At 38.2% G+C, this 25,560-nt stretch overlaps 1 protein-coding gene across 1 annotated transcript in view; it reads right to left on the bottom strand.

Annotated features, from left to right (window-relative positions):
* PCSK5 (proprotein convertase subtilisin/kexin type 5) overlaps nt 1-25,560 on the bottom strand; it is a 247,686-nt gene that overhangs the window by 11,570 nt on the left and 210,556 nt on the right. The window contains exons 25-30 of the mRNA XM_027811983.2: nt 17,900-17,942; nt 16,894-17,036; nt 15,450-15,650; nt 3,582-3,665; nt 2,910-3,105; nt 420-637 (exon numbers count right to left, since the gene is read on the bottom strand). Coding sequence (XP_027667784.1) covers nt 420-637; nt 2,910-3,105; nt 3,582-3,665; nt 15,450-15,650; nt 16,894-17,036; nt 17,900-17,942 — 885 coding nt within the window. The remainder of the gene's footprint in view (nt 1-419; nt 638-2,909; nt 3,106-3,581; nt 3,666-15,449; nt 15,651-16,893; nt 17,037-17,899; nt 17,943-25,560) is intronic.

Consider the following 25,560-nt stretch of genomic DNA (forward strand, 5'->3'; position numbering starts at 1 on the left):
CATTACAGTTATAATTCTCTACCATGAGTAGTCATTTGCAAGAATGGTAAAGAGAAGTAAACTCGTCAACCAAACTAGAAAGTAACATTATGTATTTCATATTGGTGTAAATATGTATGCAAGTGTTTAGGCATGGATACGCTAGGTCAGAAATAGAATCAAACCAGTAGGAATCTCCAAAGGACAAGAAGTGAAGTGATGGGAAATATTTACAGATTAACAGTTTAGGCTGAGTCTCATCATGAAGCACTGAATGCTTATCCTCTCTCTTAGAGATTAGCAAAGATATCTGTCTACCTGTTTTTAAAATTTATTTTTGCTCTTTACAGAATTTATTTTCAGACCTTTGTTTCTGTCAATCTATCTATAGACAGGTCTGGATGGATTTTAGCCAAGTCAAGACCGGTTCTTGATAATACCTTTGCATGTTTGATTGTGAATGCACTCCTGACACATTTCAGGGCAGTGTCTGCAGATTCCTTCAGAGGCAAAATGGTTCTCTGAACAGGTAGGTTTACATTTCCATTGCTCCAGAAGCAAAGGACTTTTACAGGATAGGCATTTGGTTGCACTTCCCATGCATGTCTTACAGGATCCGCTGCATTCCTTGCAAGTCTCAGAATCATTAAAATATCCCCTATCAAATGAAAACAAACACAAAGTGCTGGTCAATATATAGCTGTCAAACAGTCCAAGCTATAAGAATTATGAGTATATATATGAGACTTTCCCAGCACACACATTTCACTGGTTCAAACAGGTTTCTCACTCAATTTGTTGCCCATCCACCACTTACACCCCCTGCGCCTTCAAGCAGAAAATGTGCATGGTTAGTGCTGTGAAGAGAGTCTGGCCTTCCTTTGTTCTTGTGCCTACTGTCTAAAGGGTGCTGGACTTTTTTGCTCATTTCTTGATTTGCCCCTTACATTAGATAGAAAGATGTGTAATGTTTGGGAAAAGAAAGATGTGATCTCTAGTCTTGCACAGCTGACCCTCAACAGTGCTAACAAGGAAAGACAGAGAAGTACAGCCTCAGTGGCCCTAGAGGGGAGAAAGAGAGTAGAAAACCCTGGAAGCGTGAAGGCTGGGAAGAATAAGGAGGCCTGGGATTAAAAAAACCCAACCAACCCAGGATGCTTAAGTAGTACCTCCGTTTCGTGACAACAAGCTAGAGACGGTGAAGTAGGAGCATGTTTTACTGGTATCTGGTGCGAGAACAACCATAGACAACCACAGCTGGGACAATCATTCATAAAGAAAATATAGTAAAAAATTGCACCTATATTTCAGGAGAAAAGAGATAAAAGGAGAGGCTAGATGCAATCCAATCTGCCTAAATTCAAAATCAAAATGTTAGAAGGTTAATAGACAAGCAAGTCCACATTTTGAGATGATTGTTAACTCATATGCATACGGCCATTGATGAAAACTAAGGAAGAAGTTGGCATAGAAAGTAGTCCCAGAACACGTACTTCACATTAACAAGCTTATTCTTCCCTGTAGAGGAGTACTTCTCTTTTCCTTCTTGGAGATGATCTTTTGAAAGAAAGGCTGAGGAGATGCATTAGGAGCAAGGTTAGAAAAAAGATAAGAGCTGTGACTACCATCTATCCTCCTCTTCTTTTTTTCTCCCAACCTTTGTCATAATCCTACATCTGTTTCTTACAGTCCTGTCTTCTCTTGTTTCTGTCCTGAGTACTCAGCTGGCCCAGTTTTTCAAAATCCTGTGCCAGAAATTACCAGTGCAGCAAGTCAACCTTTTCCATACCCTACAGCATGTCCCAAAGCTCAAAAACCCTAAAAAACTCTCATATTATCCTCTGTTCCAGTGGAGAGTAGTTATGCCTTAAGAACTTTGCCTCAGAGGCTGAAGCCAGAGTTTAACTCTGGTGGATTTTGCTGAATGATGTCTGGGAAACCATTATTTGTAGTTTGGAATTTGGAAAAAAAGAGGGATAATAACAGCTGAAAAGACTAGTGATACATGAAAAGGTTTAGATTTGTTATGTTGATCTTGTGAGGGATAACTGTGGGGAATGAGTACTGAGAACCAACATTTTAATGCCAAAACTTTATCTTTGCTTGTATACCACAATTTCTGGTATTAAGTTGTTTCTGGGCTGGAGTAGGCTTTAGTGAGTTACTTTGCATTTACTCTGATATTTGATGATCAGAATCTGTTCCACTGGCCCTTATGGACTTATTTCACAAAGTTAGCAGGAAAGTACTGCCAGACAATTTCTACTTAATCGTAAGAAAAGCAGGATCTGCACATTTTTCTAAAGAAAAAGGTTAATCAAGCAAGGTCTTCATACCGCATAGCACAGATTTTATGTGTATGTACAGGTATGATGAATGCTGATAAAAAAAGCAGAGAAACAGGAGGACCTGATCTGCTCAAGTGTCTGATCTAATATCCATTGCAGTCAAATGGGAATCTTTCTTCCTGAGTTCTGTTTATTATAGGAAAAAGTAAAGAAGGTAAGCCAAGGAAAGAAACATATCACTAGGCACTGCATTTCCATATCAGGAGTCTGATTCCCATTTCTGAGTTCATGCCCCTGCTCTGTACTACTTTGAGGAAGGAACAAGTTAAGAGGATGACTAGAGGCTTATTTTCGGTCAACATAAAGAACCATCCTGAAGTACAATGGTCCTATTGAAGTCAATGGGAGCTGTACCATCTGTCATAGGATTTCATGTCTATTTTCACTTTTGATTTTTCACTTTTTCTCTAAGCAAGAGAAAATGCTGTTTATTCAGGCCAGCTGAAAATTGCTTTTACCTTGTGATAGTTTCTGGTAGCTTACATTAAGGTCTCCCTTGAAAGGTTTGTAATGGATCTGAAGTTTAAAGAGAAGGAGCACAGTGAAAAAATAAAAAACAGCCATCCAACAGGAGTTACTTACTCAGGACATTCCTGTAAACATCTGCCTTTGTGGATGAAAAGCAGCCGGGCCTGGTCAGCCTGACACTTCTGACAGTGCCAGTGGTCGAAGCACACCTCACAGCCGTCCATGCACATTTCACACTTTCCACTTGCAACATTGCCGAAAGTTTTTTGAGGGCACAGAGAAACACAGCTATTGTTGATAAGAAATTTTCCTGGCAAAAGAGCAACCCAGGTGGGGAAAGGCATCAGTTAGAAATATATTTGAAAGATTCTTGACTTGAATGTCTATAAAAAAACTTTCGACTTCCTCACAATTTAACTTTTTGATACTTAAAAAACCCCATGAATAAAATATTCTTTAAGCCATTTCCCAAAGTAGTTTGCTCAACCTTCTCTGAAATCTAAGGTATCTTCCTGCATAAATTCCAATTCAGTAATTCCTGCATTGAAAAGAAAGAAAAGGAACAACATCCAGCTAATGATTTTTTTACCTGTATTGCCAAGAGAATGTGCTTAATTCCTAGCTGATGCCTGACTTCATCTGGCAATTATCTGATTACCTGACTATGCTTTAAGCTGTCAAAGAAATTTCTAGTGACTACTGACAAAAATATTCCCTGGAAGTGTGTAGGATAGAGAATATTTTAGCCTTCTGCAAAAATTACCCAAAGAAGTTGAAGTCTCTTACCTTCTGGACATGAAGTACATATTTCAGCAGATTTCTCACAGGTCCTACATGAAGGGTCACAGGACTGCAATTTTTGCTTTGCATCTGGGATGAAAGGAAAAAAAATACCCTTTTTTTGCTGTTTTACAGCTTGTTTTTGTTTATTTCTCCTCCCTTTAGGAGGGCCATTTCGTATTGTTTTTTCTAAGTTTAGAAAGTGTACCTCTGTGAATTTTTGGAATTCACAAAGTTCAAGAACTTGATGATTGTGTTCAGTTCCACTCTCTGAAATGGGAAGTTAAGAGTTGTAATAAAGGAAAATATAAACGTTATCCTGAGATTCAGTAAGATATCCTGAGATTTGCTCCAGAGCCAAATCCAGATCTGTAATCCTAATAGATTACATACAGGAAGAGCTAGAAAGTATGTACATTTGGAGGACTAGGTGTAGTGAGGTAATATAGGGATCTTGTGCTAGCTGGTTGCAGAACATCATTACCCTGTAACTAAGGGGGAAAACTGCATAGAAAGGAGAGAGAAATGAGTGTTTGGAGAGAAGATCTGTTAAGTAGTTCTCCTCAAAGCTATTGCCTGCTATATTGCCTGCTATTTCCCTCCAAAAGGAAGAGTCTGATGTTTGTCAAATGAGGTTTTATGGCTGTGGAAAACTGACTTTGGTTATGCTTTGAATGGACTTTATTCAGTGTGTTACTCAGCTCCAAAATGATGAGGAGATTTGGGGATCATACTTAATATAGAGAAAGTGTCATGCAGCGTGACACATCCCAGCATGCAGCTCTGTATTTTGATCCAAGCATTACAAAAGTGGGTAAACACGTTTGATGAAAAAGTAGTTGTGGACCAGCAGAGAGAAGACAGTAACCTTAAAGAATGAATCAGAAGTTGGTTGCAGATTGAGCTTTGCACCTCAGTTAGCACATCTGTCTCATCCTGCCAATTAAATATGTATGATTTCTATAAGTTGATGGACTGACTGACAGTATCCATTAGCCACATGCAGCATATCACTACACCTTTTTTGTTCTGCTTGTTATGGCAAGGTAGTTAAAAATGTTGACATTTTGAATAAAAGTCATGAAAGCAAATGCTTCAAGCAAAAAGAGAGGAGAAAAGGAAAATTATGTAGATCCCTTTCCCACAGGCGCACATTTTACTAAGCAGAGAGGCACTCGGCAGAAAAGTAAGAGCGTACATAACATGGCACAGGGCAGAAGGCAGCATAATAATAATAAAAATATTAATAATAATTATTATTTATAACTGTACTGCTGAATCAGCTGAGCCATAGCTATCTTAGTGAAGTAAGTTAGGTCCACATTCAATATGCCTAGGAAACGGTCTGTAAGGGTGTGTCACTCCCACATCTGACTCACAGCTGACCTGCAGCTGACCAGCAGCTTAGAACGTCTTTAAAACTCTCTGCATTAAAAAAAACACCTCTCAATATACTGTCCCTGAATGACTCAGAGGGGTCCAGGGACAGCACAGCAGATCACAGCTGGCTGTTTAGCAGTAGGACACTCAGCAAGGACATGTTTAGTCATTCTTTACCAGGACTACATGTGAATACTACTTGCACAGGGTAGTGAAAGCCTGTAGTGTTGCAGCTCTTGCTGGTAACTGGCACAGTATAAAGCAGGTCCAGATACAGCAGGAGATGAGGAGAGTTTTCCTTGTCACCACCCTTCTGGCTGCAGCACCCTTCCCTGAACAAGGGCCCAAGAGCGTTTACAGAGTACAGGCACAGGCCATAGGATCCACAGGATAATGTATGTTACAGAAGAAAGCTGCACACTGTCAGGGTGAGCATGGGTTGTGACAGTCCAGACTGGAGACTGCGTCTCCCCAGTCAGAGGCTAATGTATGAATTGTATACCCTTGTGTATACCCCGCAAGACATCAGATAGGTTTAGTGTTGGCTATAGTAGCCAAAAGTGTTGGTGGCCATGGTGAGTCAGAGACCTACGAAGGACCAAGAGAGGTGGGACCAGGACAGTACTTCAGTAAGTACCATCTGAAGACAATTTTCAACTCCAAAGGCACAGAGGTCTTCTGGCAGTAGAAAAAGTTTGAAACTGAATGTTGCGATGTGCTGCCTTAAGCACTGTTAAACTGCTGACATAAATCCCTGGGTCTGAGCACACAGGAAGGCTGTGCTACCTTTGTGACTTCATATTGACCATAGCTGAAGGTAAGGTGTATAGTATCAGGTAATAATCAGTATGCAAAAGTGAAAACTTCTGGAAAAGCTCTTTGGAAAGACATGAAAGAGTGAGGAAGGTACAGAGTCCCTGGCATGTGGAAGAAGAAAAAGTGGAAGTGATGTATAAGCATCAGGAGCCCAAAGGGTGGAGGGGAAGGGAATTACTGTGAAATAATATCTGAAGTTGCAGGGGTAGGGGCACAGCACAAGGGCAGGTATTAACAAAAGACTGGAGAGGCAAAAGGACACCTCAGTGTGTGAAGTGAGTTCAGTGCTACCTAAAGCATCAATGAAATGCCTCATCTTCTGGTACCAACAGTATAACTGGGGCCTCAGTGCTGTGGCTGTTGGGGAGGCATTTGTCAGATTCAATGAATATTTTGGGTGAAAGGAGATTTCTTGAAAAATCCTGATTAGGCTCTGTACTTTCTATTACATATGCTTAAGTTATATATTTACATATAGATCAATAATTGTATAGTGTAGGGAGTGAAGAGCTAGAGTTACAACCTAATTTTAAAACACTGTTTTTATCTTCCTGTAAGTTTCATCCTTCTTGAGGACAATCAGCATTTTGTTCTGCTTTTCTTAGCCCTTTAAAGTGTGTGAAGGTGAATATCTTGTAAGGCTTTCTGCAACAGCAGATTCTGTGCGTTTATATCCTTTCTGTCTCATGCTGACGTATTTTCCATGGCTTTTTTTCCCCTGCTGAAGACCTGTTTTCCATATTTCAGGCTACAACATGCTGTTCCAAGAGGATTCTAGTCCATTTAAGTGCCTCTGAGCGTACAGGGCAGTTTGCATCCCTCTTAAGGCTCTAGATGCACCTAACAATATAGCACACAAGCATTTCCAGTTTGGTTATCCAAATAATGCTCAAAGTAATTTGCTGGTGACCATTGCTGACTCTTGTGAGATGCAGAAATTCACTGTCACAGGATTTTTTTTTGAGAGATTATTCCTTAGCTTCATGTTTTTTCCTGACTCTTCACAATTGGTCAAATCCTTAAAGAGTGTCCTTCTTGATGTCATCTGTAAGAGTTTAAGGAATACTCTGGGAAAGCTGAATGTTTGATATTAATAGATTTTCTATTCTGTTATCCTTAAATATGCAGACCTTCTCTCTTTTTTTGCTCTGGAGAGAAGATCCCCGCTGGCCTGCAGATCCTAAGATTTTTCCATTTTAGATGCTAGTCATTTGACACTCTCTGAAAAAGAACATTGACTAATTGATGATATCTTGCACAGCCATATAGTTTTTAATTAATATTTTTCACCTCACCTCTAGAACCTTGGGTGAAAGAAAGACCATCTGTGCCTGATGTCTGCTTGCAGTTGCACATTCTCTGTTCCTCCATCAGCTGCTTTGATAAACCTTCAGAATTTGTCAAGGCAGAGTTCTGATTTTCCCACTAAAAATGTCATTGACCTTTTTCTAAATTTGTAGCAAATAATACAAATTTTCATTTCCCTTTTCAGCAGCTTTGCATCCAGCTACCTTACTCTGGTCTGTGTTTTAATTTTTTAAAATCCCTACTGGGTAGTCTTAAGTGTTGTAATTTAATACCGCTGATGTGTGTGAAGAAGAAAGCCAGAAATATTACTGAAGTATGTGTTGCCAGGGGAAACAGACCTTGATTCTGGCAAGGGAGTTGGTGTAATATAAAAAATAAATAGCAGAAAGGTAAGGTTAAGCAAAGAAGTTGTTGACTACTGCTGAAGAATGTTCAGACAAGCTCATTGTTTCAAAACTATTCAAGCCTTACAATTAAAAATAAAGATCTTTTTCGATGAAGTACTATTTATTTCCATTTAATCCTTGCCCCTTTGGCAGCTTTTGTTGTTTTCTGTAATATTTGTTAGTCTCCACCAGAGGGGAATGTACACAAGCAATTGGGCTTCTGATAATTGGCACGGGAGACAATCTTTAACTTTTCAGTCAAATATAGGCGTTTAAATGTCTCAACTTTAGCACTGACAGAAGAAATTTTATAATTATTTTTAATTTTTTTTTGTTAATTCTGGACGGTTAAAATGAGTTTTTCCTGTGATAAAGCTCTTACTGACTGGAAATAGGTTTTAATTTAATAAATAGCTCGCATGCATGCACACTCCCCACCCCCCAACCCCCCCATGTTTAAAATAATATCAAGGTTTTAAATGTGATTTTCTTGCATAGTAAGAAGTTTCCCAAATGGGCAAATGTGATTCAAAAGATTTGTTTACAGAAACCTGTGCACACTACTTGCAGTAATGTAACCAGAGCTTTCCAAAGAATAGCCTTACAGAGCTGAAAAATGGTCATGCAACATGTATTTCCTTGGTCCTTCCAGTAATGATAAATGGAAAGCTTGGAAATTACAGGTTTTAGCTGTTGGGCTGTATTTTACTTACCTCTAAAGGATGCCATTCTGTACTTGAGAATCCAACAAGCTTTCCTTTAAAATTTCAGTCTGTAGCTCTTACGGTTAAAGTTGTGAAATTAAAGTTGTGAATGTAGAAGCCATAAATCTACAATGTAGAGTTGTAAACTACCCGTATCCTAAAAGTGGGACACTGATTCTGAAAAACCACTGTATGTTATTATATTGTTCTACTCTTCTTTTTTAAAGGTCAAAGCATATGACCTTTTCAGACCTACTTGAGCTATTTTTATCCTTATGCTTATATTCTTTCTTGGTTGTTTTGTTTTTCAGATTTGGTTGTTTGTTTTTTTTTTTTTTCTTCCCTCCCCCCCTCCCCCCACCGATGAAAATGCCTTCTATTTAAACTCTCTTCAGGTCAGAATCTGACTCAATGTCATGTTGATTCTTGTGTCGTTGTCAGAATGAGTAACAACTTTGACAAACACCCAGCTAAGTCTCTCCTATTCCTTTCTAGAAACTGAACTGTGCTGTGCTGCTTCTTGAGCTAAGGTTTACTGTAGCTCTGAAGCTACCATAGTGCTTTTACCCATTCGGTTTATTCAAGGGATTATCTAACTGGAAGAGTGGGGGAAGACTGGAAAAGATATTTTTTTCTATGTTCTTTTCTCATTTGAGGTTATGCAACATAAATGAGACAACGGCAGATTTTCTTGAAACCTAGTAATGTAAGACTTTAATTGTGACCCTGAACTGAGTTAAGGAAAAAATGAGTGAAAATTTAGCTCCATTTAACACAATGTCCCCATATTTCTGTTCTTTTTGCTTAAGTGATCTTACTTTGAGCTCCCAGAATTTTTCAGTCTTATTTTAGAGAGTAATTAAACATGTCTTCAAAAATATTCAGTGTAAAAACCATAGGTCCATGTGGAAAGAAGTCTGGTCCTCTTCACATGCTGACCACTTGTTCTGGAAAACGTAGAGTTTATTAAAAAAAAAAAAAAGGACAGGAAACCCTGTACAAAACCTGAGGACGTATGAGCAGAGATACAGCCGTATCTAAAGAGACATGCCTTTAAACATAATAGCATTCCTTATAGTCCCTCCTTAATTTCATTTAAACACACAACTGCCTTATAAGAGTTCTTGCTAGTATATACTCATCCCCTTTGTGCTGTCGATCTTTCTCTCTCTAACTGCTCCTTATGCGCGATGGCTCTTTGTGCCAGGTAGTGCAAGCAGTAAGTGTTCAGACTGATAAAAGATGGTTTGTTTTCTTCATTTTAAATCTTATTTATTCATGCTGTTCTATGAGTAAAAGCGGGACTTAAAAACTTGCATTTTTAAGTTGCTATCAAAGTATTTCCCTGGGTACATTTGTAATACCCTAATCTTCTAGACATTGACTTCTACAAGAAGAGTAATTTTACAGTATTTTATTGTTGGACCATGGCACAATTGCTGCAGTGAGGAATGCAGAAGGAAATGAAGTGCCATGGCTGTTTGTAACTGCAAGAGTATTCCTTTTAGAATGTGACCTGTCTAGCATTTACTGTGGGTAGTGAGATTTGATTTGAACGTGATCCAGTTGAGTTGTAACTTAGTTTGTTAGAATTTATTCTGCACATGGTGCTGACCTTGCAAAACTGGTACAGTAATGAATAAAAACATCAGAACAGGTTACCTATCTCCATGAAGTAATTACAATTACATAGACATGGTAAAGCATAATGAAAACAATATACTTAGGTAATAAAATACTAGACCTATCCCATTTTGAAGACTTATGTGAACTGTAAATTTAAGGAAACTATAAGAGTGCTGAGAAGTAAATCACAATCCCCAATAACCATTAATTCCCAACCTAGTTACCTTGTTACAACCATAGGATTACTTCACAAACAAATAGCTAGAATATGAAATTGGCATGGCTAAGAACATATGGGATAATGAATCGTTTTTGCTTGCCTCTAGCAACCTGAAATTTCACATATGGGTGATGCTTAAAAAGGTCTCCTTACTCTTCCCATGATGCTCTAATCCTGCACTCTAAATGTCATACATAACATTTTCACATTTGGAAGACTATGACCTACTCTCCCTTGCTGCTGATTTCTCTACTGTCTTCTACCCACCCCATTCCTTTTTTTCCTCTCTTCCATATTCTCAAACCTTTATCTGCATAGCTGTGTAAAGGTCCTTTTAAATAATCCTTTTAAAGCCCGAGTTATTGTTTTCTCTCAACCAGTACTCTTATTACTGTTTTTGTTTTACTCTGTGTTTAGGAAAATAAGCAGGATGGATGCAGTTGATCAATGGCTGCTTGTGGGAGGTTGCTCTTATTATTGGGGGTGGTATGCAATAGTAAACAGAACCAGCTGCTATTTAGCTGTGCAATTTACTACAGCATGTATTATCTGCATGTAAAGAAGCATATATTCTGTTTTGAGTTTGCATCAGAAACAGGCCTCATTCCATACCCATTTTTTTCCTTTTGTACTTTTCAGAAGAACGTGGTAGACTAAGTCATATAACTGAGGTACGAACAACTTTTTTGGGAGTCGTATGTGCAGTGATCAGACAAGATGAAGACCTCACCATAACTTGCAAAATGTCTAATCCAGTTGAAAGGGTATATGTATTCACTTGGTGAATCAAGCTTACACTAGTGTGTCTCCTGGCTTCCAAAGTAATTTCATCATCTGGTACATGAGATAAAATACAGATGTTTCATGCTAGAAACACAGAGCTCAATCGCTCTCTCTCTTTTCTTTCTTTTTTTTGTTCCTCGCCCTGCCCCCCCCCCCCCCCCTCCTTCTTGGCTTGCCCTGTCTTTTTAAAAGCCTGGATAACAGACATGGTCTGTTGCATTATTTCAGACTTAGATATGACTATTTAATGATTCCTGGTATGAGCTGAACTGTTTGCCCAGCAGAGTATACCCCTAAAGTAAATATAATTTTAGAAAGTTGTTTGTTTTGTTGGAGTGTGTGCTCATTAAAATTCATAAGACCAGTCTATTATTTATTCTCGCATAAGAAATGGAAGTGAAAGCTTAAACATGGGGAAAAAATTGTGTTCCACATTCACAAAGGTTTTGAACCTCACCTAGATGGACTAGTCTCTCATACTGTGAAGAAAGTCAGACTATGTTGGTTTCTCCACGGCAGGCTTTGATGTGCAGCCCTTTAATTTATATTAACTTTGGAACCAAACAAAACAACAGTCTTTGTTTCCCAAAACTCAGTTTGTCCCATATGGTATATCAACACAGTCAACTAAAACCACCACGGAACCCATTGAATTGGTGTGGCTGGAAAAGCCAAAGAGAAATGGCTTCATTATTTGTAAATACAGTTCAAGGTCTAATACCTCAACTCTCTGTTAGTAACATTTCTAAAGAAAAAGAGTAAACAGAAGACGAACATGGTAAAAGCTGATGTAAACTACTGAATTTGGAAATTTTGGCTATCTTCTTAGTTGCGTTGTCTTCCTACACTGTCTGGAGCAGGGCATGTGCTGAGGATGAGGTTGGTGCAATCTCATCTTCATTCCCGTGACAGGGGCGAGGCTGTTTATTTCATACTTGGCCCCCACGCCTAGCTCATTCCCCCAAAGTGGGAGGATTAATAATTGTCTGGCCTGTATTCTTTAATTAGATTCTTTAATTCAGGCCACTGAAGCTCAGAGCCAGCTCTGTCATGGTGCTGCACAAATGAAGCACCCAGTGGAAGAAGGGTGTTTTGGTAAACGGGCATAGGGAATGAGAGCCAAAAGGTGAATCTCAGCCACAGTCTTGCCTATGCTGGGCTGGAGAACAAAAGTGAAAGTATTCTAATAGCCCCTGCAGAATGGACAAGCTTCTTGGACCATGCCCATGCTGCATGACAGGCTACCCTTAGAAACTGAGTTTGACAACAGATGAAGTGGAAGATCCTTATATTTTGCTAAGAAGAGATAACCCTGGAGAAAGCAAAGTAGCTATTAACAAGCTAAAGAACAAAACAAAAACTACCCAAAAAACCCCACCCAAACCAAAAACTGGGCTGAAATATTTGGAGATCTATCCAGAGAAAGCAGTGAAAAACTTGGAAAGATGCTATGACTTCACACCCAGCTATGAAAGAAAAGGTATTTTTTCTGTTCTCATAATGTTCTTTAAAATAAAAAATGGAAAAGCGGAAGCCCTACAGAAATACTTAAGAAGATCTGAGAAGATTCATTGTTCCAGGCCCAGCGAGTTTTTCTGTACAGGTATGCCAGCAGAATCCTCACTGACAGTAATCTTTAAGGAGCACAGGTAGGTTTTCATTTTGTCCATTCTTGTACTGATCCTACAGCACTGTTGAACAAAGCAATAAAGGACAGCAGCTGCCTCTCCTAAATTTTATTTGGTTTCAGAAAGCTTTTGACAATGAAGAAAATAATTCTAACAGATAATGAAAACGTTTCCTTTTCTTTTTTTCCTTTAAAATTATCCATGTATTTTTAAACATTATCAGGGTGTGAAATGTACTGCAGTCTCTAACTAGGAACTACCCTATTGGAGCAATGTACTGCTAGAGTTAAATGTCGTTTGGTCCTGCCTGAATCCTTTCTTTTTTGTCAAGGATCTTCAGCATGGAACAAGATTTTCAAATATAGATGGCACAGTTGAAAATCTGGGCTCAGCTGATATCTATCTGCCTCTTGAATGCGTCTTCAAAAGAAATGAATGAAAGAGTGATATTCTAGCCAAAAAATCAACCATTTAGATTTTGCTGTTAATCAGCAAGTGAAAACGATTGTTACCAGAACCAGATGATCCCTGCAGTATTTGAGCAAGAAACCTCACAATGTATTGATAAAGGTAGTTATTCTGGGTGTAACTTCAGTAAAGACAGTGACAACTTCATTAACACCTTGACTTGAAGTTTACTACTATTTGGAAGCCTAGCCTGGTGAAAATAAGCTCAAATTATCACCACATTCAACATCATGTTCTCAGCACTTACGTGGCACAGGTGCTGCCATACTGTGGGAATCCCAGCAAGCCTATCAAAGTAAAGGTGAAGAGCAGCCAGCCAGGTTTCCTGGCTTCCATCACCAGCTGCAGCAGGAATCCTGTGACTTTGGAGCAGTAATTAATGTTCAAGCCAGTTACAGGTCTGAGAGAGATGCATTTTAAGTTTGAAATGCCCCTAGGTAAGATGGAAGGAAAGAGGAACTGCACGAGATGGGACAGAAAGAGGCTTCACAGCACAGCAATGCTCATGTATACAAAAGTGCATCAGTTGCCTGCTCAAAGGAAAAAATCTGGCAATGATTCACCTCATTTGACAGTGAGAAACAGATAACCAATAGATAGGCGAAACTACAGATGTGTTCTTTCCATGGCACTGATGCAGATAGTCGCAAATTGAAAAAATACTTACTCATGTGGATTAAACACAAGGAAATGCATGGAGGAGACCAACTTTCTATTAATATTTCTCCTTTTTAGGTCTCTTTGCTCTTTTTGTGAAGCGGAGAAATGTTACTCTTTTTGGTACAACATTTCTCCATAGATAAGCAATGAATAGAAATGGTCAATATTTTTTCTGAAAATACTTGTTAGCGTATTTTAGTTTTTAATGCAAGGTCATATAGATCTAAGGATAGTAATTATTTGATGCATTTGAGTCAAATGAAGACATAGAAAAAACCTGTATTTGATAGAAAATAAAGCTGGAAGAGACCTTAAGTAATTTAGTCTCTTGTAAGCATCCCTGTCAGATGCTTCTTAAAGACCCCTGGTGTTGGAAATCCCCAAATGTCCTCAAAAATTCTACTATTACTCCATTTGAAAGTCCCATTTTCCCAATGCCAAATCTAAAACTCCTTTTCTGCATTTTAAGTCCTGTTTACTGCAAGACTTTAGAGAGACCTGATCTACTCCATTGTTTTTCTGACTGTGTTCCTCTTAGCTTTCTCATTCAGTTCCAAGTTCCTCATTTATCTCAGTCTTTCATTGTAATGATTTTTCCCCTAGATTTCTCATAGTTCTCTCCTTTCTAATTGGCCCACTTATTCCTTGAAACACCGGGCCCAAAACTGAGCATGTTATGCCAGCTGATGCTTTACCCATATAAAGAGAGTGAAAGGATTATATGACACTGAATTTTCTTTTTTTTCAGCGATCAACAAAGCAGCTATTGAAACTCTGGAGGAAATTTTACCCTTTTTTGGAGGGTATGGGATACATGCAATTAAAAAGTGCCACTTGCAATCCTAACTATTGAGATTCCACATTCTGCACAGGTTTGACTTAAAAAGATTGAATGTTCATAGCAAATTAGTTTTAATTTGTGTGCTGGGGGAGAAATTCACCATTAGCCCTTCCTCATTTGTTAACATAACCTCTTCAATTGTACTTTATGTAACTCTCTTAATTGGAATGACAAATACTCTACAATGCACTTTCCATTTAACACTTTTTTAACAAGAAATTTGTGACAGTACTGGGATGCATTGGAAGATGCTCATGGAGGAAAATAATTAAAAAATGTAATACAAATCATTCCTTTCAACAGCTTTAAATTCTAAAACCACTTTCCTTCCAAATCCTTTATTTCTTTTGAGAACATAGAATTACTTTTCACGTGCTATAGATGAGGGCACCAAGAAAGAACTGATTAATTTGTGAAGGTTGTGGAAGTGATCAAGGTAAGACAAGAACTCCAGAATGTAGTTCTACATCCTGTGTTTGGTCCCTTAGACAGTGGTGCATTCCTACATTGGGGCGAGAAGGGGAAAAAGAGCTTGCTTTTACACACACTCTACACACACATACAGACACATATTTGATTATTTTCCATTTCTTCCAACGTACATTCAGTTCTGTGCAAGGAATTGATAGCCACAAAACTTGTCTAAAACATAACCTGTAAGGCTTCCAGTACTTTAGGTAAGGAACTCCCGGTACCTTAATCTGTTAGCCATCTTTTACCTTTTCCTTTTTTATCTTTTCATGTTTTTATTTATCGAGATAAGATAACACCTAAGTTGTATTAAAATGTTAATACATTTTACATAATAAATGCATTTATATATACATTTATATATATTTATACATATAAACATAAAAATACATAATAAAAACCTTTGCAGAAAGATGAATTTCACACTCTGAACCAAATGTTTTGGTCAGTATACTTTTAAAGTGACAGTAAGTTTGGCAAAAGTGCAGTTTCACTCAAGCTGCAAGGTCTTGATAAACTCCTTGTAAAATTTTTAGTAGGCTTCAGAGAAACAGGAACGATTAAGGGATTTGTTACAACTTACCACTCCAGAACTTCCCACTGGGTGGAGAGTTTCTTGGATTCAGACACTGCCCATGAGATAGCTGGAAACCATTTTTGCACCCAGTACAGTTCTCATAGCTGTACCCAACACACGTTGCACAGCTCCTGTGGCAAGGTTCGCATTCCCTAGAGATGTCATCAGTGAAGAAGCCATCTCCGCACTCACTCAGACATGTGCCACCTGCCACAGAAACAAAGTCTGGCATCATGGTGTCTATGGATCCCTGTTAATCCTGACAGGGAGGTACCTCACCTATGGCATCTCTCTTCTCCAGCAAGAAATGGTTTAAGAAAAAAAAGAGTATATAAGAAGCCATGAAACTTTCTGTAGCTATATAACCTCAATTTTTTTAGTGTGAAACCTAACTTAAGATCAGTTGCTTATACAAATTCCACAAACTTCAAACCAATCTGTGCTTAAATTTATATCTAGATAGGTTTTTATGCATATCCTAAATCTTGGCACATACAAATCTTACAAAAGTCTGAATCTGGATGAAAAGTTTATGTTTGAGTCCCAATTATTATACTGGCCCAATGTAAAATCTAAGTCCAGTATTCCCTAAGATTGTTAGATATATGCAAACTTTGAGGACCAGATGAATCTCTAGTTTCTGGTGAATATAAAGCTAAATTTGGGTAAATGTGGTTCAGTTTAAGGGTTGGCATACTGCAGCAAAACCCCTAGAAGTTGTTACACTGATAGCTTTTTGAGCTTCCTCCAATTTCAGTTAAAAATAATGTAGACCACCAGATCACCTGAGGTTGTGACCACAGAGTGTTCCGTGAGTGGGATCCTTTTGTACTCCACTACTGAGCATCTTCAGCAGCCAATGCACAAGAATACCATAATCTCAGGATTTGCTGTAATTTTTTTGATACCATGTCTGAATCAGACGTGCCTGATTTATGGCTTCATAATAAAGCTAAGAGATTTCTAGCTTTTGTGACACTGATGTGGAATGTAGTGGTTTTAACTGACCTTGTTTCAGAGTGTTTAAGGCTTGTTACCTTATGTGGACCTGAAAGTCAAAGTAAAACTAGACTTGTGCATAGTAAGGAAACATTTCCATGTTTTTCTGTGAGTTAAACACCCCTCCTTTCACAAAGTCTAAATCAAGTACAGTATTTTTTGTATTTGCCCAAAATAGTGGAAATGCCTTAAAAACAAAACTAGGGAAAAAAAAAAAAGGGAATATGTAGTCAAATATATGCAGCCTTTGAACAAAACAACACCATTGGCTAACATAACCACCTTACGTTAATGCAAAGGACCCAATTCTGCAAAGGGCTAATTCCCATCAGCCTCCACTGTCTGTTATAGAAGAGATTTAAGAATTTGAGAATTTGGGTCCAGATTCCTTCTCTAAAGAAGAAGTCTAAAATACTTTTGTATATGTGTATATACTTAGTACTTTGCTTACCTGAGAGATAAAAGCCTTCTTTACATGAGTTGCACTTATCATTGTCACAGCTATCACAGTTGCTAGGACACTCTCTACACTGCAGAGAACTTTCATCTGTGTAGGTATTTTCTGGGCAGTATTTATAGCAATGCTGCTTATACCTGTAAGATAAAGTAGAACATCATCAGAAAGTTCATTTAGAGGTCATTCAGTTTGTTTTCTGTATGTTTCTAGATATGGTAGTGGTAAAGCTCTATTATCATCCTAATGAACAGGTATAATTCCTCAAAGAATGGATTCAAAGTGTATCTGTGGTTATGTTATTTCTTCAGCTGGTAGATATTAACTAGTCATGTTTTATAATCTCAGCGTTCTTAAGTATAACTAATTTGATTTTCTTTTCTAAGTGTAGGCACAAAAATGAATGCATGCTTAATTAGAAATCACTATATTGTAGTTGTAATGAGCTGATCACTTGTAAAAACATATAATCCAATCCCATTATTTATAGTTAAATTGAATAGCTTTTTAGTCAATATTTTCTTCTGTCATGGTAATTTTTATAGAGATTTCTTAACTGTCTCTTTGAAAAGCAATATATTTCTTCTTTTCCCTCCATTCAAGCTAAACTTTCAATTAATCTACAAGTTTTTCGTTTGCTTAACCTCCTTACATTTTAAAGTGTGCCTACTGAACTGCAAATGCAAGAACTAGACACAATGTACTAGGAACATACTAGTTCCAAATCCAGGCACATTGTTTAACTTTTGGAACCTCTCTGTTCCATATTCCTCTCTTCATATACACAGAGTTCACTTCAGTCCATAAGTTTTAAAAGGCCCTGATAGTGAGTGATTGGCTAGTTTTTCAACGTCTCCCAAGCCTTTTTTCCAAAGTTACTCTTCTCAGATAGGCAGTACTTTTAAGGAATGGGATAGCATACACAGCACAGATCTGTGTAGTGAAGCACACATTTTTGCTTTAGAAAATGTGTAAGTGTGAAGAGCTATACAGCTATACTTACATATAATAGTTCTGAATGCATGTTATACAGATTCTTGGGTCATCTGAAATTAAAAATGTGAAATTCTGTAAATAATACTCAGAGTTAAAACCAGAATGCTAAAAAGAGTTGTTGCTACACCATTTTTATGTCAATATTTCTTACATTAAAATCACTATGGCCATAACTAGAAAATTTTTGTCTCTGAATATCTGTTTACATTTTTTGAAGATAAACTCTTCCACAATCAGGTCCTGGCCTGTATTTCCACAGTGACTTGTGACTTTGGAGTTCTCAGCACAATGTACCTAGAAGGTGCTGAGTGCTTAGGAAGTGCTGTTCTGAAAAGCAGAAGCTTCCCAGAAGCTCAGGTTGGGCAAAATGAACTCTTGAAAGAAGTTATCCAAATCTGAGTTTCATCCTATTTCTTTAGTTGTTGCAGAGATAAGTTAAAAGTATTTGGCACCTCTAAAAGTAAACTTTTCAAAAACATATAAGTTTAATCTTAAAAATGCTGAGCCAGACAAAGCACCTTTCTATACTTGGCAAAGGGAGGTTAGACAAGTCTTTTGGGTAAACTTTCTCTTCAGAAAATTAATTTTTGCATTCAAAATTTTTGTTGAATGAACAGAAGAAGCTCACATGAAGTGAAGAATATTTTCTGCAACCTTTCATTATCTTCCATTAGCTTTTGATTTCTTTTACCTTACTTAAATATCCCAAAGGCAGCAGGACGGAAGGAAACAGAACAACCTGGATGAATGTATTTATAAACTGTTCTACTATGAAATGCCTATACATTATTTTTGATATTAATAGTACTTATAAGGCAATTTTTTCACTGAGTCTGTTTGAACTGTGTCTACAATAAATCACACTTTACACTTGCAAACTTATTAGGCAACATGCACTTGGTTTTGCAAGTAGTTCTAGCAATTTATTTATGAGGTGTAAAGTTTTTCCCAGAAATGTTGCAGATCTGTGAAAATGTTCTCTTTACTGCTTAGAGCACAAACAGAAACAGCAACCACTTGATCTAGTGCTCTTTGCATTAGATTTTAAGTTAAGACAGGAAATATTCTTAAAAAATGAAAATATTGTCTACAAAGACTTTGTTTACTTCTAGATAAAAGACATTTGGTTTGTCCAGGGCTTCTTTTTGAATGATTTCTGAAATTTTAGTATTGTTTCTGAATAATGACACTTTTCTCCCCGATCCATTTGTATGGGGTTTTTTTCCTTACAATGTGTGTAGACTGTTGTTAGGAGCCAGGCTGATAATGATAATAAATAAGTGCATTTATACCTTTTGAAAATTATTAGGGTATTGGTACATACAGTCCTTATGATGGAAAGAATAAAGTATACATCAAAGAGATGTTAACATTGCTGGGATTGCTTGTGGGTTTAGTAACTAGATCTCCAGGAACTTTCTGCCTTTTATGAAGAAAGGACTGTTTCCTCTCTTGCCTGTGGAAGGTTCTGAGGACATTTTTATTTCCTAACTGCTGTCTCAGTTTTGCCTGTATGGATGACTACCTATATAGTTCAATTTGAGACAGATCTCAGCAGTGATTGCAAAAAAAAGACACAATGTCTGGTTGTCTTCTGGAAAGAGATTAGAAAAACTCAGGTTAAGTAAGTGAGCATTAAGTAAAGACCATGTATTTTACATTGGTTTAGGATCTAAGAGAGAATATCTAGGAAAGAATGGGTAAAAATAGTATCTTTAAATTGGGGATTGGAATACATATTGTGAAGAGGGCAAAAGAAATTTTACCACAAATAGCACCTGCATTCTACTGCTTATACAGAGGTTTAGACAGAAGAGGTAATAGTAAATGCCTTATTAGAAGGCCACAAATTTCATAGGAATAGCTGGCTTGCTGTATTTCACTTGGGAATGCACTGATTCTTTCTTCAGTATTTTGGAGGTGGGCAGAGAATTTCTCGACAATTTTGCAAATTGAAAACGTGCTGTCATTGGGCTACTGTGACCTAAGTTCATTTGCTGTTTTGTATACCATATTATGTTTATCAGCATTTTGTATATGTATATGTATATGTATATGTATATGTATATGTATCTCACTCTCAACACAATGAACCATTGTTCTTTCTCTTAATGACATACCAACTCAATAGAAGTTCTACCACTTTCTATACTTAGTCATAGTTTCTGAATTTAAACTGTTGAGGAATAATGAACATAGTTTAGAAAGGAATGCAAAGATGGCAATCATCTGATAGCAGGGAGAGAGAACACTGAATATGCAACTATTACTGCAATAGTGAATTTGATATTTAATACATGCTATGTTTCATAAATATTGGAAATTAATTTTAAGAATAAAAGTCTAGGGAATTTTATGGCTATATGTGTAGTTCTTCAGCAGTGGCTCCTTTAAAATCTGCCACAATCAGTTCTTGGACTAGCAGTAACAAACATCCTATATTCACTGAGACCTTTGTTTGCCCATAAATAACGAGATCTCTGTGGTGCAAAGTGGGTTGGTTGGTATGTCATGCTCCAAAAGACTACTTGTCATGAGAACAGCTAAAATTTTATCTGTATTTTACAGTTGCCATTTGTGTTGATTTCCACTGTGTTGCGTCTGTGCCACTCTTTTGAAGACAGAAACAAAAGCGATCTTGATAGCATTGGAAACAAGATTCAACCAATTTAAAAATATAAGGTCTCCGACACAAAAAGTCCTCTGTGACTTTCTGGTTTTATTGCAGTTTTCTTAGGTAAGTAAAGATCATCTAGAGTTCATAGAAAAAGTAATTTGGTTTCTTTCCTTGTCTGTAATAAACTGATACTCCTGTTCCCTTCTTCACCCCCTACCCTTCTCATGTACAATACATCTGGAGTGCAGCTATGTTATAATACAGAAAAGGTACGTGCAAAGATTAAATATTGGTCAAAGGCCAAACATTCATGCATACTGTTGGAGCTCTCCGATTTGAAATGAATTAATCTTTTTTTCTGCTCGGGGAAGGAAGTATGGGCATTAGTGTTACAAGCATAGCATTGTTGAGCTAGAAGGGTATTTTTGTTCAAATATGTAGAGGAACACTGTGAGTGATTTTTTTGTAGTATTACTGTAGAGCCTTAATGAAATATTTAGTACATAAGTTCATCCATATTAAAAATGAACTCCAGAGTGTTTTGGAAATCCTTGTCACTGTTTCACTATGCTTGAGTGTTCATGGTATTTAGGCAGATCCTAATTCTGGAAACTTTACATGGCTAGCCCACTGTACTTTTGAGTAGCACTTACTCAAAGTATCCCACCTAATTAGACCCAGATCTTGCAATGACTCGTGTACATGCTTGACTTTATCTACTGTATACAATAAAGCTGGGAGTTGAAGTTAAGTGCAGGGGTACATTTTGCAGGATCTGTATTTAGATTGTAACTTTTATTTTAGCTTCCTGTTTTGTTTATGGACTTTTTTTGAAAATTAAATTTCTTGAACTATTTATTGGCTCAGCTGTGAGCCTAGAATGTGCTGAATACACTCAACTTTTTTTACATTTAGGAGAAGTTCAGGATATTCACTGCCTAGGACTTAATGCCTGGTTTACCTTTCTTTTCCCGTTTAACTAAATGTAATGACGGAAAATGATTTTATATTACATTGCAGTGTTCCTTTAAGGGGCAGCCTGCAGTAATTGTTTCATTTCAACAGTTACTGCTAGATTTTATTTGCTTTTTACATTCCCCTGAATAATAATTTACAATAATCTACAAAAAAGTACTATAAATTGTAATATATCACCAACAACAGTAATTATATATTTAACTACCTTAGACCATTTTTTCTTTAGTTTTTATGGCATCTCAATTAAAATAACTGAAATATACAATACAAACATAATAAGATTTTTGACTAGACGTGGGTCCAACTGAAACCCCAGGTTTCAGTAAACTTTAAAAATGAAGATTTCTGTTGTGGAACCAACAACTCTGGTTTGGATCTTCCAGTTTGTGTGAGAAGGTATTTGTCTGTATGTATCATTTTTGTTGGTTTTTCAGCAATTTTTCTTTTCTTTTTGTGTTTTGTCAGTAAATCAGCTTTATTTTTGTTCTTCTCATTTCTGGCATTGTAATTTATTTTGACAAGTCATACTATCGTGAAGCAAGAGAAAGAAGGCAGTGAATTTTAACCAAGGAAAAAGCTAGATTCTGTTGTCAGTTAGATTTATACGGGGAAAAAATGGCGTCAGTATTTGCTTTGGCCAAAAACTATAACTTTGGTTCAGCCAAAGTATTTAATGAATTAAAAATATATGTATTTTTAAGGCATAAAAGAAAAAAAAAAACTTGAACAGATTTAATATCTTCCAAAAATAAATATACTTTACTAAAATTACCTCTACCTAGGTTTTTGTAATTTTTTTTTTGTTTTAAGTTAAAGTTACTTTTAGGATGAAAATGAAAGAAATAAAACCCAAAAATGTTTTGAGTGTTATTCTTGCTGTAAAGCTTGTTAACTGAAAAATATCACAGCAGTAATCTCAATTACCTTACTCTAAAAGAGGGATGATGTCACTTGGTGTTATTGTAGTTCATTGACAAAATAAAGGGAATGAGGCATATTTTCCTGTTAAAATAAGGATTTTAATATGCTGTAGCTAGAAGTAGAACTGAAGTGGAGATAAGAAGAATGGAAGCCAAAGATTAGCATTATAATGTACATTTTCTGAAATAGTGCCATGGTTTGTATGACTGCGGTGAAATGTATCTAAATATATAAATACTTGTGTGTATGTTGATAAATGCACCAGATTTTGGGAGAGGTTTCACTGCAGGAAAGTGGTGAGATCAGGAAACTTTGAGGAAAAGAAAATTTTAAAAAATTGACTTTAAAAATATATATTGGCTCAGAACACTCTAGTTTCTCACCAGAGAGTTGACCGGTGCTGGAGAGAGACTTACACTGCTTACACATGAAGCTCTACAATGTGCTGTCAGCCAGAGAAGTTACTTCTTACAGGGCTACCAAAAGAGTTAGTGGTTCATTCTTACTCCTGCTGAAATAAAAGGTAGGAGTACTTCCACAGAAATAAAAACAGGACACCAGCAGTACTATCTAATAATTAAGAAAGGGCATTCGGTTTATTTGTCTTAGATTTTATTCTATCACTCAGATGCTCTTCTTACTCCACTGGTCAATGTTTCCACCTATCAACATCTCAATGTGAGGCAAGACGCATACTAAACAAACTTTCTGTGTGTTGAGGTGCATTTTCTGAACACACTATGCTGAGGTGGTCCCTTATGTTTGAAGTGTTTCTTGCTACACAGGCAGCTCCTCTGAGTGAATAGCATTAGCCAAAGAGTGCTCTCATACAAGCAAGAGTACAGACTGTGGGCCAGTGTGGTTGTTTGACCCTGGCTGGATGCCAGGTGCCCACCAAAGCTACTCTTATCACTCCCCTCCTCAACCACACAGGGGAGAGAAAACGTAACGAAAGGCTCGTGCGTCAAGATAAAGACAAGGGTCATCACTCAGCAATTACTGTCCCAGGCAAAACAGACTAAATTTGGGGAAAATTAGTTTAATTTATTACCATTCAAATCAGAAAAAAACACCTTGCCCCCACCCCTCCCTTCTTCCTGTGCTTAACTTAATTTCCCCTTTCTCTACCTCCTCCCCTCAAGTGGCACGGGGGAACAGGGAATGGGGGTTACAGTCAGTTCATCACACACTGTTTCTGCTGCTTCTTCCTCCTCACACTCTTCCCCTGCTCCAGTGTGGGATCCCTGCCACAGGAGACAGTGCTCCATGAACTTCTCCAAAGTGAGTTCTTCCCACAGGATGCAGTTCTTCACACACTGCGCTAGTGTGCGTCACTTTCACAGGGTGCAGTTTTTCAGGAACAGACTGCTCCAGCGTGGGTCCTCTATGGGGTCACAAGTCCCGCCTGCAAACTGGCTGGCAATGGCTCTGTTGAACATGGGGGAAGATTCTGGCATCTTCTCACAGAAGCTACCCCTGCATCACAGAAGCTACCCCTGCAGCCCCTCTGCTACCAAACCCTTGCCATGCAAACCTACTACCTACTGTCCTAAATTTACACCACAGACATCAATGCTGATTTTACCAGTAATTTGAATAGCTGGCTTCCATTGGTCCTCCACTGACAAAACATACTTTTGCAGGCAGAACTCATAAGGGAAACATCTTTTCTATATGGAGACAATCCAAGATTTGCACTGCTACAGTCAGTAAGCGGTTCTGTTATACAATTCCTAATTTGAAAGATCAGAACCTTGAGCTTTAGGCTGGTATAAACCCAAAGAAATGAAACAAGTACATATTGAGTTTGGGTTGCTTGGGTAGGATAGGATAGGACAGGACAGGACAGGACAGGACAGGATAGGATAGGATAGGATAGGATAGGATAGGGTAGGATAGGATAGGATAGGATAGGATAGGATAGGATAGGATAGGATAGGATAGGATAGGATAGGATAGGATAGGATAGGATAGGATAGGGTAGGATAGGATAGGATAGGATAGGATAGGATAGGGTAGGATAGGATAGGGTAGGATAGGGTAGGATAGGGTAGGATAGGGTAGGATAGGGTAGGATAGGAAAGAATAGAATAATTCCAGCTGGAAGGGACCTAGAATGATCACCTAGTCCAACTTCCTGACCACTAAAGTTAAAGCATGTTATTAAGGGCACTGTCCAAATGCCCCTTAAACACTGACAGGCTTGAGGCATTAACCACCTCTCTGGCAAGCCTGTTCCAGTGTTTGACCACCCTCTTGGTAAAGAAATGGTTCCTAATGTCCAGTCTAAATTTCCCCTGGTGCAGCTTTGAGCCGTTTCCACACATCCTATCAGTGGGTCCCAGGGAGAAGAGATCAGCACCTCCCTCTGCACTTCCCCTCCCCAGAAAGCTGTAGAGACCAGTCAGGTCACCTCTCAGCCTCCTTCTCCCCAAACCAGACCAGCCCAAAGTCCTCAGACGCTCCTCATAGGACACTCCTTGCAGCCCTTCCCTCCAGCTCTGTTGCCCTCCTCGGGTGCATTCAAGGACCTTCACACCCTTCCTAAATTGCGGGGCCCAGAACTGCACACAGTACCCAAGGTCAGGCTGCACCAGCGCTGAATGCAGCGGGATAATCCCCCCTTCTGACCGGCTGGTTACGGCGTGTTTGGTGCCCCCCAGGACGCGGTTTGCCCTCCTGGCTGCCAGGGCACGCTGCTGACCCAAGTGAGCTTAATGCCCACCAGCACCCCCGGTCCCCTTTCTGCAGGGCTGCTCTCCAGCCACTCCTCTCCCAGCCTGTGCTTGTGCCTGGCATTACTCCATCCCACATGCAGAATCCGGCATTTGTTGGTGATTACAAAAAACCAAACGTCTGGTGGAGGCACCAATCTTTCAGTGAGGTGTTGATGTCCTGGGCTCACCTGCTTCTTCCAGTGTCTCTCCCCATTACTGGGAGGATTGAGGAAAACAGTACCTGTGCCTCTGAATCCTTCAGCATTTTCCCCAGGGTCCTGAAATCTCTTTTGATTGACCGTGGTCTTCTTGTTGAAACATCACTGATATGCATGTGAAAGAACAGAAGCAGGTAGTAATTGGAAGGCTTGCACTAACCTCATTAGTTTTCTAGTGACATCCCTGATCTGGGCCCTAGGGGAGCAGCAAACTTCC

The sequence above is a fragment of the Falco cherrug genome, chromosome Z, assembly GCF_023634085.1.
Source record: "Falco cherrug isolate bFalChe1 chromosome Z, bFalChe1.pri, whole genome shotgun sequence".
Taxonomy (NCBI): Eukaryota; Metazoa; Chordata; class Aves; order Falconiformes; family Falconidae; genus Falco; species Falco cherrug.